This window comes from Dermacentor andersoni, chromosome 7, assembly GCF_023375885.2.
Source record: "Dermacentor andersoni chromosome 7, qqDerAnde1_hic_scaffold, whole genome shotgun sequence".
Taxonomy (NCBI): domain Eukaryota; kingdom Metazoa; phylum Arthropoda; class Arachnida; order Ixodida; family Ixodidae; genus Dermacentor; species Dermacentor andersoni.
Window position 1 is genome coordinate 125,121,962 of NC_092820.1, and position 16,717 is coordinate 125,138,678.

General features: G+C 47.1%; 1 protein-coding gene across 1 annotated transcript; it reads right to left on the reverse strand.

The window, feature by feature from the left end:
* Positions 1–6,251: 6,251 nt before the first annotated feature.
* LOC126533870 (sulfotransferase ssu-1-like) lies at positions 6,252–10,813 on the reverse strand. Its single transcript, XM_050181064.2, has 2 exons — positions 10,657–10,813; positions 6,252–8,342 (listed from the first exon to the last, which is right to left on the reverse strand). The coding sequence occupies exons 1-2, from the start codon at positions 10,699–10,701 to the stop codon at positions 7,377–7,379; spliced, it is 1,011 nt and encodes a 336-aa protein (XP_050037021.1). The 5' UTR covers positions 10,702–10,813; the 3' UTR covers positions 6,252–7,376.
* Between the last annotated feature and the right edge of the window lie 5,904 nt (positions 10,814–16,717).

The following is a 16,717-nucleotide window of genomic DNA, read 5'->3' on the forward strand; positions in this document are numbered from 1 at the left end:
AGCGCGGACGGATACACTTTGATGTCTTCGCCTGCCGCATTAGTTGAGGCACGTACCCGTAGCTTCCACAGCGCTGGATTGAGCTTGTCAAATAGCGCAAGTAGCAATTCCTGGCACAGGATATGGAAGACTTATTGTGGAGCTTTCAACAGGTGACTCGCACTACTTTACGCTGCGGATGTAGTCCTCTGCAGGGCCGCAGCAGCGGCTCAGCACGCCGCGTTCGACTGCAGACTCGGGCGGAGCAATAGAGCGCTGAAGAGTTTGGCGAGTCGAAGACGCTACAACAAACGGAGAAATGGAAGAAATGGAACACGGCGACGCGGAGAAAGCGGAGGTGCCACCGTCGTGCGGGTGGTCTGGTCCGGAGCCTTCGACAAGCACGATTTTTCAAGGCGACCAAGAGGAGGAAATCGACTTGCCCCTGAATATTCTGTCCTACATTCCCGGCGTCTCCAAAACAACGAAGCAACGCGGCGGGGGAATCCTCAAGTTGGACGACTTGCCAAGCGTCGATTTCGACGACAGCGGCTGGCGCCCGACTCCGCAGTTTTCGGGCGAGTGGCCACGACCGCACGGAGACGGCCGATGGCGAGGCGGCAGCTGGCCAGCGTTCGGATACGGTCATCAGGCACCTTGGGAAGGCGGCGGTCGCTACCGGCCTCCGCGGAGACCGTTCTTCAGGCGTCGTGCTACACCACCGCGGCGGCCTTGGTTCCCTTACGGTCGGGGCCTAAATGCTGCCGTCTCCTTCGATCGCCGACCGCCCTTCTACCGAGGCAGGGGAGAGTACTGCTACGAAACGCCGTACTTTGATCGCGATTCACCTCACCAGGGGACGCCGGCGCGAGGTCGCCGCCCTCTGCTGCCTCTGCCCGATGACAGACCGCGCTTTCCTGACGGCAGAATGCGCCGTAAGTACGCGCCAGGCCGGGATACGAAGAGATTTTGCGCACTAGATGCAGGTGGACACGATCTTGACGCGGCGCCTACTCGTTGTAAGTCTACGTTGGCCGAAGAACCGGCGCTGACAACTCCTCCAAATGGGACGTCTGGAACGGACGACAGTCCAGCCGCTACTACAGGCAGGAGCATCGGAGGTCGAGACGACGCGAGGCAGTCCTCGAGCGATTCGACGCGCATCGAGGAGTATCCGCTCGATCCGCCCGATTCGACACCGACTCCGAAGCATAGTGAAGAGTCGACGAAAGAACCGTCGCGTGATCTGCCCTCTCGGGCTCAAGACGATGGCCCAGGTAGCAGCAGCGACCAGCAAGTTCCCGGTGAGGGTCCAGCGGCGGCTGGACACGATTCCGACGCAGCGTTCGAGCCTGGGCTAGCTCGGGGATCGGCGCTGACAGGCGCTGCAACCGGCGTTTCCGGAAGTGGTGACGCTCCTGCCTCTGCTTCCGGGAGTGCAACAGTTCGTGACGACTCCGAGCATCCCAGCAATTTTGATCCGCCCGACTTAGTGCCGAAGAACAGCGATACGACAGCAAAGGATTTGTTGTGCGCTTTGACCTCTTTGCCTGAGGACGACCGAAGCAGCGACCGCCAAGTCTCGGGCGATGTGCCAGCGGAAAATACCCAAAGCGAAGCGAAGGATGACGATCGCATTTTGCTGGAGATGGGTTGCTACGAGGAGCCTCCAGCTTCCGTTTCCGCCCTGCGCGAGGTTGAAGACGACGGCCAAGATTACGTGTTACTTACGTCAATGTCTAGCGATGAAGATGATGAAGTTCTTGTCGTGTGTGAGACCCGTAGGCTCTGTGCCATCCGCAAATTCTAACGACAGCAGTAGTGAGGCTGTGTGGGTCCGTCGATTCCTTTCTCGAAGCTGTAGGTACGAACGGTATGTGCAGGGAATTTCCTGAGAGGACTTGCACGGGCAGCTATAACTGATCGCGGATCTCGGCGATATGTCTAATTCTTTTAGAGTCGCATGCATTTAAGTGTCACATGCACGTTAGCTTACGTGAAGTAATCCAAGCTCACTATCTCAGGCGCCATAGTCTTCTTCATACACTTGTTCTGTTCAGCACCATATTGCGTAGTTACATTTTAGAACGTTGCTGCTATGTTTTTCTCTTTACCTCCTCTTCGAGATCTTAGAAAGTGTATGTTGGCAGTGCTTGCTGCCCAGTTTGCTAATTTTGTTCGAGTTGCAAATGTACTCGTTTGTTGTTGTTTTCTTCGCCCTTACATAAATTTTCATCAATGTTCATAGCGAAATATTCGAATCATGTCGTGTGTGTTTATTCACTCTATACACGCAACTGTCTGGGAGCAGAGCCAAGGAAGCAGATTTCAACATCCTCTCACCAATGGCAGAGCCTCGGTGAATGGTCGGTATCGAATACATCTACCGGAAACACGTGACAATTGCCCCTTGTCTACAGATGGCCCTGCGTTCACAGCGAAACGCCTGAAGTTGCGTGCGCTCGTCGATTGAGCCGCAAAATGCGCATTAAATGCAGGAATCAACGTCGAAAGAAAGTAGCATGGGTGGTGCAAAATCACATAGGGAGAAACGGAAAACAGCGTTAGGGTCACATAGCAGGGTAAAACAATGCAGCCTTGCGGGCCTCTTCAACAAAATATTGTGCAGATACAACACACAATTGGAGAATGTACGCGAGGCGGCGCTTTCCTGAAGCGGGTAATATAAATGCCATCATCTTGTGCACCGCGTTTCGAATCGAAGCGACTAAACGTGCTTCCGCGGCGACAAAGCAACACGTGGATGAAACACGAGGATCACGTGGTCATGCGACCCACGTGATCCACGTGACCATGGATTAGAATTGGGCTGTCTTCAGGATCGGCCCAATTGTAATCACGTCCTCTCCGGGATCAGCCCCGAGTTTACTATTTATCTCTAGGACGGGCCAAACTTGATCGTCAAGAAGCCGACCGAGCAGAGAGGTTAGACCCTGGGAAATGAGGCGTAGACTTTTCGTTTTAATGAAGGAATGACGGGATTGGAGGCGAGTATTTGCTGCACTGCGAATACTTCGATCGAGTTTGTCGTTTCGTTGCGTAATTCCGAATAGAACAGAGCCGACCAGCGGCACATCTGTAAGGTTTGCACAGATTGGGCTACATATTTACATAATGCCTCAAAGATTATAGCATGTTCAATAATTAGAATACATACGTGAATACATATGCAAAAAGAAATAGAGGGTAAGAAATGTGCTAATATACAGTTCCATGGTGTTACAATATGTACAAGAAACGAAGAGAACGCTGTTGAACGCGACAGCTCATTCAACAACAACCAAAATTTCACACAGTAAAAATATAAACAATATAATTACAGAGCGAGCACGACATAATTAGGATATTACAAAGCAGTTTTTAACGCGTTGTTGCACAAGCCGATTGGTTATATGTGCGCTGCCCTGTGTGTCTTTACCGCGGTTTGTGGTGCGTTTTATTTGGTGCCGTCCGAGCCTGAGGTGGTCCAAATGGGGAGATCAACCGCGTAAAGAGTGCGTCTGATGTGGGGGCATTTTCTCCAGTTGTTCACGGAGCTTGCGCATGACGAGATCGAAAAGTGTGCGTGAGAGGACGGAACCCTTTGTGGTATCTTTGTTGGGGACGGGTAAAGAGGATCCGTCCGGAGGGAATCCATGCCAATGGTGACTGTCTGGTTGCGAAGCAAGTTACGTACACATGCAAGTTGCGTATGCATTTGTAAGTCTTTCCTCCGCAGTCCGTGGACGCTGAGCTCTGGAGAATACGGCGAGTGTGCTGATGCTATCGAAAGCCCCTATTATGTCTAGCTGAGAAGACCGCCTGAATGGTTGAGGAGGAGATGTTATCCAATAGATCTTTAAGTTGGAGTAGCGCACGTCTTTGGTGGGCAGGCGGGCTCTGAAACCGAACATGGTGCGCGGGAAAGCTCCTGCGCGTCGTCTCCTTGAGCTGGCCAAGGCAATAGTGCCCAGCACTGCAGCCCTGTACTAAGGACCGCAGCTGCCCCCCATATTAGGAAATATTTTTTTTTTTCAATTTCAAAACAAGTTTATCATCGTCATCGTGTATGAGACAGCTGTACGGCCAGACAGCAGCAGAAACGCCCAGCAGCAGGCACGGTCAGCAAAACACGGGGGGAGCCGGAAGTAAAGCTTCGCTGCAAATATTACATGTACGATACCAAGATCGAACCAGGTCGCCAACAAGACTACGCGTGCTCTACACTTTAAGCTACAGACGCGTGCGACCTTTTCTAGGTCTAACACGATGAGAATGGCGCTTTCATTACGTCACATAGCGGCATATATTCGTCTACAAAAGAGGGAAGAGCACATGCGTACCTATCCGAAGAATTGGGAGTGGCACGCGCGATCTATTATCAACTTTATCCTTCACGTGCGTCAGGTCGCATGACAGCAAATCACTTATAAAAGCGAGAGTCTCCCTCTTATCGTACCACCCTCTGGATCGCCCAAGTTCGTAACGAAACAGAATGTGACGCTTCTTCGTCGGAGCACACTAAATAAGTGGCCGTGTCATCGTCGTCACGTTAATTACTGCTGTCGTCACACACACACACACGCGCGCGCGCACGCACGCACGCGCGCACACACACACACACACACACACACACACACACGCACACGCACACGCACACGCACACACACACACACACACACACACACACACACACACACACGCTTATCGCCTTACGCGAATACGTTATCCCATTCGATAGAGTTTCGCTGAATGCCAAACGATGCTGGATGGACGGTTGATGAACTCCAGAATACTTTCGCAGATAATCGATTCCCACAACGCGTGTAATCTGCAGTTCAAGACAACGTTACCCTGAAGGCCTTATTGTACAAGTGTACTACAACTTCATCTCTAAATCGTTCAGCCAAGGTAGCAATTATCGGTGAGTAGGCAGGGTTTGCTTTAACAGCCATGCTACATATTTTTCAACGCTTTTTACGAGCAACCATTACGCATCCTACGAGCGACCGAGGCGAAAGTGCCAAGCAACTACAGCTGCAGCAAAGAAAAATAACGCAAAAAAAGCATTCAAGGAGAAATAGTGTTCTGCACAGCTGGAACAGTTGGAATGCCAAAAAGCAAACAGATATATGAGCATGTGAATATATCGCACTAGCAACAGTGTTATTCCATCACGCGAGCCAAGGACTCGCACATCCGCACCCATTCTGATGGCAGATAATTGATGGCGTGGCATTAAACGGGAAACGCATATCGCCCGAAGCATCGTCCGATACGACGTGCGGCGCATCAGAAAGATGGCTGTTTCGACTGTTCGAAGCATAGATGTACTACGTCATGATGTCGAGACGCAGAAGGTGATTATGTGGGAGTAGGACCTCGAAGTGTTTTGACGCGCGTCCCTAACTCGCTCGGTAGCCTTCTGCGCTGCCACACATTGCGCAATGTAGTCGCACCGCATACCGCCAAGCGAGCTGGAGGGATTGCCAGAATGTCCCTATGTCCCGCTTCCACGTGGCGCAGCTTCCTTACGACACATACACCTCTTGGGAAAGGATACCCGAAGCTGTTTACTAAACAAATAATTGTGCTTTGTGCCTTTTAACTGTTTGGTATGTGGTTCCGAGTTCGAGGACCTTCAATGAAGATGTTGCATTAAATTATTACATATTACAGATAAAAGTACTGTGAAAAGTAGAATATGCTATGCCAATGCTCATTTAAAGCACTGCTAAAATGCCTAATCGGTGTCTAAATATTCTTGAAACAACGCCTGAAAGTGGGCTTTGAAGCACTAATGAAGTTTCATAGGCGTCTAAGTGCGTTCTTGAGTTTAGGCACCTACAAGACATCACCAAGCCTAGCAATAGCGCTCGATATAAAACGTTTTGTAGACGCCTATAAGCTAAAGCACTGCTTGCCGGGACTACTACAAGACTTCATCATACTTCTGCTAAAGCATCTGCTAGACGTCTACAGGAAATTTTTGTGTCGCGTGAGCTGCGCTGAAAATGAAACATTCAGCGCGCGCACAAGAATTTAGTTTCACGAAAAGTCCGTCCCTTATTTATCGAAAATACGAAACTTACCGTTATTTAGAATAACGTTCCAGAACACACTAACACGAATCTTCAATCACTAAAAAAAAAAAGCTATAGGAACCATAAGAATGCCCCACGCAGAGCCTCATGCCATAAAAATTTCAAACATACAAAGTACAGCAAATAAAACAACTTCATAGATACAAATTAAGGCTGAAGATTTTCCGTCAGCATACAATATACAATTTATTGTTTGACGCTAGAAAGAAAGAGAGAGAGAGAAGCACGGAAAGGCAGTGAGGTTAAGCAGACGCATGCCCAGTCTGTTGCCCTGCACTAGGAGAAGTCACGTGAGTGAAAACAAGAAATAAATAAATAGAGAGTGCACTAGTAGCGCGTACGCTACTACACCAAGATACACCAAGGTGTACTTGGTGTACACCAACTCTATAAGCTGTCATAGACACCAGTCGATTCCAAGTACTGTGACAAAACGCACGGCCATGGTCCGAGTATCTTGGCTTTTTTTTTAAACGGCTTCCTAAAACGGCTCCTTACAACGGTGAATGTTGGCCTGACCTTGAATTCTTAAAACGGCCACTCCGAAACTCTCGTACATGAATTCGCCTAATGTTTGTGCTTGCGACTACCAACCCGCTAAGTTATTTATCACTCTTTGTCTCTGCGGCTTTCCGCCCTTATTTTCTTTCTTTCTTTCTTTCTTTCTTTCTTTCTTTCTTTCTTTCTTTCTTGCACTTCCTCCGATCTTCAACTTATGTTTCCATACTGTACTTCCTATAAAAAAGAGTAAGAAGATGTTGTGCCATTTTTGGTGGCAATTACCATTCTGCTCCTTCCCTCATTTCACTCTCTGTACATTATTTGCATATTTTCATATAGTAGACAATCTATTTCCAAGCACACTCAAAGATTTCTCAACAAAGCCAATAACTTAGTCTTTGCCAGATAGCGCAGTCATCGCGCATCGTTCCATTTGTGGCACAATATTTTCTTGAAAATTTTAAATTTGCAAATTCAAGAACCATTTCAAGTCAAAATGACAAAGTTTAGGCAAATCCTTGCACAGCCCGTCATTCGCATCTTGGACATTCCTGCAGCTCCTGAATCCGCTAGCGCGAAAATTCCATCTAGTAATTTTTGCGGGAAGCCAGATGATTCGAACCTCTCCGAATACGTTGAAAACATGTTGAATACGGTTGGATGCGACGCCTACGCCGAAATGCGCGCGGAAATACACGGAATGCGTATTTTTGCAATGTTCGCCAATAACTAATGTGCCAACACCGGCAACGACAGCAACAGTGCAGTTGTTTATTCTTGCGCCTCTGATACTTAAGGAATGTCCGCGCCCTTCCAGAGACTCACCACGTCGGTTCCGCCCGTCTTGAGTGCAATTCGTTCCTTCATCCTTGCGGCTTGTTCGGGCGAGAAATGGTTCTTCCAGTCACCAACGATTCCCTTGCGGACGTGATCTTCCGTCGGCCGCTCCTTGACGGAGTCGCCAAGACCTTTCCTTGTCGACCTCGTGGCTTCCGTCAACGTTCCGTCCGGAAGTGCCTCGAGTTCCGATGGCCAGTTCCTGAACTCCTCGTTGATGGTCTTCATGTTCTGGAAGCTGGTCAGCTCGACTACATTATCGAGAACGCTTGGATGTTCGCTCATCTTGTTGCCGTACTCTTCTTTTCCGAGGAAGTCGGCTATCCTCAAGACCCACCCCGGTGTGTCCTTATTGAGTTCTTCGTACGTTAGAAAAAGCACGTTGAGGTCACCACGGTGCTCGCACCAGGACAGGAGGTGGTCGAAGTAGTCGCCGAAGTCGACCTCGCCGCGGACAAACATGCCAAGGAACTGGTCGAACGTGACGTCCTGGCAGTCATATCGCGGCCGGTACTTCGTGTGGTGATAGAAGGAGACGCAGCAGTCGTACGGGTTCCGCGCGACGTAGATGTACTTGGCTTTCGCGGAGTACGGCTGCAAGTGGAACGGTAGGTGGCTCTTGATGATTCCCGGTCGCTGAATAGACATCGCACCCTCGGCACCCGAAATCTCGAGGAACGCCATCGTCTTTCGACATTCTGTTGCGCTGGGAAGACCACCGGCGCCGCCCGTGTAGATGCTGTAAACGATGAATTGCAACCAGGTGGTTCCGCATTTGGGGTAACCGACGATGAAGACGTCTTCGTCAATGGGCTTGTAAGAAAAGGCGGACCGCAGGTTCTTCTCCGTAAAGGTCTTGGTAACGTACAGGCCGTATACTACGTGGTAGACGCCCTGCGCTGTAGTTGTGCCTGTTTGCGCCTGCAGGTGAGAAAGAAACACCCTTTCGCGTAAGTAAAAAAAAATGCAGTTTAGTGGAGCCAACGGACAATGAAGCAAACGAAAGCTTCAGAGAAGTGAACTGCGTTTTTGAGTAAAATGTTGAATTAAAGAAAGAAAAAAGAACAGCACATGCACCCACCCGGCACAGATGGTAAACCATCAAAGTTGAAATGTGGGACCCTGATCTTTATGGCTGGTATAATTCCGACGGTTTATTAAACTCTTTCTCAGTTATTGGTTACGTCCTTGTGTTTCTTAATGAGGTTACGCAGATGTTTGGGTTGGGTTTATCACAGTGTTTATTTCAAATGCCACACATTTGGCTTCGCATAATCACCATCATGCAAAAGTGTAATGACTGTTGCATTGTGTTAATACAGCGGGTTCATCAAACTCTTTCTGAATTATGTTACGCATTTGTGTTTCGTAATGCGTTATTCACAGTGTTCATGACTCGGTTATGCACTGTAGTTCCCAAGTGACACACCGGGGCCGCACATTTCATTTCATTAAATACAGGGACATATTTTTGGACCTATTGCGAAGTCGGAGAGAGACTGCTGCACCCGTGCTCTGCTGCGAGAGAGAAACGACGTCACTATCGGCGTAGCCAATGGCACCCCGGACTTTCCGCCGGAAGGTTTCTGTGGTCGGACCGCGAGCATTATGTATTATGAGCATTATTCATTATGTATTTATGAGTTTCATTTCGTTCATTATGTATTTCTTACTTTTCAAGACCTGCGGAATCACAGAATCGTACTTCTGAGGACTTAATGCATTTATAACGGCAGAATACACTACCATTTGATATCGAAATTTTTTCAAGTCTCAGTGGCTAAGGTGTTGAGCTGCTGTGGACTAGCCCGTCTGTTCGATCCCGGCACCGGTATGTCGCATTCCGGTGTGGACGGAATGCGAAAGCGCTCGTGTATAGCGCATTGGGTGTAAGTTAAAGAAATCACAGGTGGTTAAAATGAATGCTGGGCCTTCCACTACGATGTACCTGATAACCTACTCTGCCGTATAGGGACGTTACCCGAAAGTAAAAAAAGACAATTTGCATTAAGACATGTTTTTTTTTTTTTTTTGCTGCAAGTTAAAACACGCACAAAAGGAAGATACACAGAAGACAACACGAGCTTCCTTTTGTCTTCCGTTTTTGTGTGCTTTAACTTGCGGCAAAAAGAAACATGTCTTTTAGCAAACACCAAACAGGCCAACAAGCAGTTCTGTAGCAACTAATGTGCATGCAGGATGTGTTTAAGTTCATCGATGGAAATTCGTGAGAACCTTCCGCGCATATTACGTTAAAGCTATACACGACACTTTCTTTGTCGAATTTCTGCGATACAGTCTACCAGCCTTGTCTAATACATACAAGTCTAAACTGTGCACCATACAGAGCCTGCAGACCCAAGCACTGTGGACACGTCATGGCCTCTCTAGATGTTTTTCGATAGCTGTAACGATTTTCATCGCACGGGGGCACCCGTTCGCCATACATACAGCCGTAAAGACGCTTATGACCCAATTCGACAGCTTTTCTTTTTACCGCTATATCACCACATCGTTTTTTTTTAATCGTTTGCGAACGTGGTGACCACGAGCTTCATTCTCTGTTACTGCGACTAGTCACAAGGACTCATTGTCCTCAACCTTCAAACCTGTGAAGCGTCCAATATATGTGCGCTGTGGTGTCTCCGAACACCTCAATAAGGTTGCCTCTGAGTTCCAGCTGGGGTCGCGTTAAGAAGGCATGTCTGTCATCGCTAGCGCTGAAGCTGTTGCCTCCACTTCTCCTAAATTGCTCTATTGTTCTTTGGTTTTTTTTTTTTTTTGACCGCGTACGCATTTACAAACACGGTTCCACGTTCTCCAACTGCTCTGTACCAGAACAGTGGTTGTTTCGCTGGACGCCGTCTATTTTGTCTTTAAGCTTTCTCGCATTGCAACGTAAAAACAGCAGTAAAACTGCTTTGACGTTGGTTCTAAAAAAAGGAACCTTTTTTTTTTTGTTACGCCTTCCTTAAAATGACAATAGCACATAGTACGGTAACTATTAGGAACTCTCCCTGAATTTTCCGAATGTCAAGACAAAAGAGGCGAATGCTTGGCTAGTTGGTAGTTTGACATGAGAACCACCTTCTAACATAACTCAATGGGAAGGCAGAACAGAAAGGACGACGAACACAGGCGCCTGTGTTCGGTCTTCCTTTCTGTTGTTCCGTCCCATTGCGCTATATTTCAAGACAGTTCATATGTCAAGACAAACTTTGTGGAAGTTGCTCACCTCGTTGGCATCTTTTGCAGCGCGTTCTTCTGACAAAGACTCCATTCTTCAAAGCAGGCGGCTGTCAAGCACAATATGACCTGCAAAACAATATTTGTTGGGCCTTTACAACTCTCGTTAAGTCTTACTGTGACTTTGCACCCGCGCGAGTGGATGCCCGATTATTTATGCAGTGACGTGTTTTATCGTACCGTTCTGCGCCTTCAAACAATCCTCGCCATAACCGCATCAATCGTATACGCGACTTAGCTCGCCTTTTCTTCTCTTTTTACGTGTCACCCCATTGGCTTCCTGTATGAGTGAGTTGCAACCCGTCTGTTTGTACATAGCTTCTCCTTCCGCAAACAACATGAGAAACCTCGGGCACAGGTATCGCAGCGTCGCAAATTAATTTTTTACTGCAACCGCGCAGTAATATTTCAGTGATATTTTCACGGAGGTCAAGACAAAAAGACATTTTGCTGTCGTCCTGACATGACGAGGAAGTAGAAATATCGGGCAGGTTATGAAGCCACATTGGTTGACGTTTGCCTCTCCGTTCGCTTGTAATTCGTAAATAATTGTAAATAGGCAGTCTTTCGCAAAAAGATAATAGGCAGACTGGGGATAATAACACGCATTACGACAGTGAATTGTCCAACAACGCCAGGTTTCACTAAGTTGAGGCGTCTAAACGTGTTCTTTCATCTTACACGAAAAAAGCCTAATACCGCAAGCGCTTCAGAAAAAATGTACAAGCTATGAGCGTGTGCACGCTTACTGTCAACATAGACAACACATGTAGGCATGCAGGTAACATGGCAAATTACTCATCAGATTTGGATATCGACCTGGAGGGGTACCGCATTTCTAGCCACTGAGACACAACGCAAGTACTTCCACGAGCACCTAAAAACCAACTCGTCGATCTATATTGAAAAGCCTCGACAAACACAACTTGCCGCATTTTACGCACCTGCTGAACTGCAACAATCCGCCTGTACACGGTTGTTTCCGGCAGCAACGCGTGCCTAGGACAATCATACGCGAAAATTAGGGCTGCACAATTTCAAGTGGGCTATCGGACCACGCCGGCAACAATAAAGCACCCGTTATCCCCGCGTAAAGTCGTTACCTCAAAACCGATTCGCTAAGAAAGCACGTTTCATCGCTTACCGGCGGCTGGTCGGTAGGCGCAGATGAGAGTTGCTTTATGAGATCGCTAACCCCTTATCGCACAATTTCCTTTTTACGTTGGCATCTGCGACGGGCGTGCTTTGTGAATGGGCCAATTTGGACCCACGTATGGAAGTTCGCACCTGTGCTACGCCTGCATACACGTCTGTTGTCGACTACAGCGATTGTACGACTGCATTTAGCTTGGTGAATACGCTTTTTTTTTCGCAAGGTTTTCATTAAAAATCCGCACATACCCAGTGGGGGGGGGGGGGGGGGATAAATGTTCACTAAAGAATGGGCGAGATTCAGTGTTACATATCTAGTGACCCAAGTTGGACAAACGGTTGGTTTCGAAAACGATTCTGTCAACACAGCAGCACGATACTCTACCCATTACACCATGAACTACTTAATGATCTAAGTTGTCGACAAAACGGTTCTCTATGGTTCTCAAGTGATCTACGTTTCATCACTGCTGCATTTCGCTTTCCCTTCATTATCAGATTATCCTGGTGGGTGCTTGAGTAGGCTCTTCATTTATGCATGCATCCAGGTTTCCATATTGATTTAACTTGGGTATGAGTTGCTGTCCAACTTATATCAAGTTATTACTCACCTCTTCAGTAAAGAACACAATTCCCGATTTGTGTATGCTTACTTAAGGCCAAAATTTGTCGATGCATTGCCACACATAATGGCAAGTTTGCAAATACCTTGCATTGTCCGCTGGTAGCACTCTACCGTACGTAACGTCAGCCCACAGACCTTCTGTTGCACCTTTTGCCCGTTACAGATGTAACATCAATGAAAACCTAATTCATTGTTTTCCAATCATTTTTCTAAGCTCTTAACATAAAGCTTGAACAACAATGGAGACACAGGGCATCCTTGTTTCAATCCTCGGTGAATTTCCAGAACTGCATTGCAGTTTCGGCCCTCTAATACAATTTGTAATCGGTCGTATTTCTATATCTCTCTCAGCAGCTCCACGAAGTCGTAATCTATGTCCTCGTGTTTGAGAATATTCCATAACACTTCCCTGCCTACGTTGCCGTATACACCAGAACACACACACAGAAAAAAAAATTGAGTTGCGCCATTTTCAAGGTACGGTGGCGCCACCTGCTGCTCCAACGGCTCCGAGCTGCCAAGCGAAGCATTTCTTTGAAGTTCTCACGAAGGACGGGAAGGTGAATTTTAGCTAGCAAATTTAGTTGGTGAACTTCAGCTTCTCGGCGAGATTGTGCCGCAAAGGGAATGGCTGCGGCAAGCGCAACGTCCGCAGACGGAGCGGACCGTTCGGTTAAATCCATGCTACCTTTGCATGCGGAAACATTGGTTCTATGCCTACTCCAGTTTGCTTGGCACGCCTGACAATACGTCATGAACTATTAAAAGCCTTCCAGTACGCGACATAGTTTATGTCCGCGTTGTAGTGCCTCGAAAAATCTCGCGGCCCGCACCTTGAAAACAGGAGGCATGCCGTAGGTTCGAGTAAGCGTAGCGCGCGCGCGCGGATGCCCTGATGTGTCAGTTTTTTGTCTCGGGACGGCGGAAGAATGAGCCGTGCCGGATCTACTGTGCAATGTCTGCATACTTTTTTAACAAACATCGCCACCAATTGCCCTCTGACCAGTGGTTACGATAAGCAACACAAACCAGCTTTCAAACGTAAAGGTTTCTAATAGTTGCTGAAAGGTATTGTTAAATTTCGTGGCCACTAACGCCAGAGCACGGAATTCAATCTGTTACGCATGAGTTCGATTGTCATGAGCGTCAGAACTTTGTAGCAGTGCGAACACTTTCGCGGCATTTACTTGTGAATCAGGTGCGGAGTTCTATGGCGAGGGCCGCTGTACGAATCCCACCTTAGGCCTTTGTGTAATCGAGGCCCGTAGAAAGGCACATGTCTATCGAGGCCCGTAGACAGGCACGCACAGATACACACATACAGAGACAAAAAGACATGCACGGACAGACCCACACAGAGATAGACGTACATAGAAACAGGCAGATACAGATGCATACACACGCAGCGAGGCAGCTAGGAAGAAACATTAAGGCAGACAGACACACACATACACAAGCAGCTATCTCAACGCGAGATTTGCAACCAGTGGTAGCTCTCACATCTTAACTGACCCATAGCCTAGTTTATTTTTTTACTGAATGTTGTTCTGCTAGTAGCATTGCATGCATGAAAATCACCACCATGGACGCATGCTGTTGCGGTCATGAAATGCTCTTTTTGCATTTTGCAGGTCCTGTGGCCTCCTGTACAGGAGCATCATATCATCTACTACCTTCTGAAAGCTAAGGCTTGTGATCTGGAGCAAGTGAATGCTATCAAGAGTACAGAAGCGTACAATTATGTGGAAAGCGGAAAAGTTGGCTACCTGTTGGCACACAAAGACATTTCTCGGGACCACATTTTTCTTAAGGGTCAAATGCAGAGATATCAAGCACTTAATTTACCGGCTCACAAAGCTTGGGTCTGCTTGACATCCACTGGCGCAGCTATCACAGCAGACTGTACTTGCATGGCATGTGCTGCACGTGTTTGCAGCCACGTTGGTAAGCTCAACTAATGTTACACCTTACTCCCCTCTTTAATGCTGCCAGAAAACAGGTCATGACGCCTTCTAACAGCACCGACAATGCAGGCAGACATTCTCTTATGAACATTTGTTCTAACTGTGATGTGTGGGAGAGGACATTTTCACCATTCTGCTTTTAAACCTGCTTATACTGAAACACGCGAATGCTTTTTGTCTTGTGAAGAACTAAGAAAATAATGCATTTGTTCCAGGAGGTTTACTTTGGAAGGTAGAGTTTCCTGTGCGCCTCGGCTTGACCGGTGCTGCTTGTACTGATAAAAGCGCTGAGTGGAACTGGGTAACCAAGAAAAATGTTGTTCCTGGAGTTATCAAAGAGATCGATTTCAATCTCCATAAGGGAATGCCACCAAAGAGAGGTGCCCACAAAGAAGTCTGTTCTGAATTTAAGAAGTTTAAAGATTATAGCACCCTTGTTCAGCATTTCCAATCCCACCCCTTCAAGGACCTTGGTGATGTTGAAGGCACACTTCTACATTGGACATTAAATCCGCCGCATCGCCAATCTCCGCCTGAACTATGCACACCTGAAGCATCCGCTTCTGTGTGCCGACCAACTCATGGTACTCACAGCAGTACTGGGTCCGAGAACTGCCTGTACTGCCAAGCGTTCTATCAGAAATATGTGGCCATATTAGAAGAATCGCGGCTTAAGTAGGCGAAAGGTACAGTAGGGCAAAGGGAAACGTATGGCAATGAAGTCGCTGGCTCAGAATTACTGCCTCAACTACATCCAAAGTGCCAAAGCGGAAGCAAACTAATCCAGAAAAGGCAGTGACTCGTTTGTTGAATGATACCTTTTATGGAGGCAAGGCGACAGAACACGGAAAGCAGTGTGAGCCACTGGCCAAGGAGGCAGTTTAGCTAGAGACCAGAAAAAAGGTGCAAAGGATAGGCACTGTAGTCTCTCACAGCCACCCTTTTCTCTCTGCAAGGCTCGGTAGTCTCGATGACAGTGAATCAATTCTAGAAATAAAGTGCCCATATGTGGAAGACTGCTCTGCCCTTTAGGACGGTGGGAAGTATTATTTAAAGAAAGGAACTGAGGGTTACCAACTATGCAAATCAGGCCGTTCAGGCTGCTACAGCCAGGTGCAGTTCACAATGTACTGCTGCCAAATAAAGCAGCATTGTTTCTTCTACGTATGGACGAAGAGAAAAACTGTACTGCTTGAGGTCAAGTATGGTACTGAATTTATAAAGTCCAACCTCCCAAGGATATGCAGCTTTTATTTCTGTTCATATTTGCCCGCACTGGTCAACGACAATGAAACTCGCAATTCTGCAGCACTGGAAGATTACCGCATGTTTTTAGGCAGCACAGAAAATCAAAGCAAATAAATTGAGTTTTGGGCGGTCCATAACAGGAAGAAAATTGAGTGCTTGTAGAAAATTCATGGGCAACAAAACAAATTCAGTACCCGGAGTATAGCATGTGAGTGAGAGTTTGTTAACTGATACCCTTGTTTGTTTGCATGAATGTAATTGACAGTTCTTTTGTTTATAGGCTGGTTTTCTTTGCATTGACTTTTGTGTGCCTGTTTTGCTGTTCTTCACATTTATTGTTCTAATCGTCTGTACAAGCCCTGTAACCACCTGTGGCCTTGCTTACAATATGGTGACTGACATAATTGAAAACATCATTTCATTACTGCGAATAAACAATGCATCGTTAAAATTCTGCATAGTTTTCTTTATTGTTTAGCGTGTGATGTAGTGTCACACCTAGAGAAGAATATTCATGCAACAAAGAGAAACAATATAAACAAATCTGTGCTTATGACTGCGGCTGGCAAAAGTATAGCAGACACAGCCTGATCTGCTGTAACTTATATTCAGTATTGTGCGCAGTTTTCACCAAAAACAAACAGTGAACACTCAGATACCGAATGTAGAAGCTGCATTCTTCCCAGCCCGTTAGAACATCTCCATGTGGAGTGGTACCAGCCGGCACAAAAAGCCGCCGTTGACTTCACCCACTCTCGCCTTTCATGTCTAAACACTGGTAGTGATAGATTGCACAAACGCTGCTTATCTAGAAAAATAACCTCAGTTGAAAGTTTTATTAGATTAGAAGATAGATCTTACATCAAACATTTACGGTTTGCTCTGAATGAGAGGACAATTGAAGTTGCAAAGCCCAGCACACGCTGTAACAATGTCATTCACAAGTGCTCTGTATGGTGAATAGGCACATTCTGCTTCAGTATTTTGGATGGCTTTATGTGGTTTATTGTTCTTTCAATGTGGATCCTTAGGGATGCAATTCGCCTTGTTGAGGTGACCTA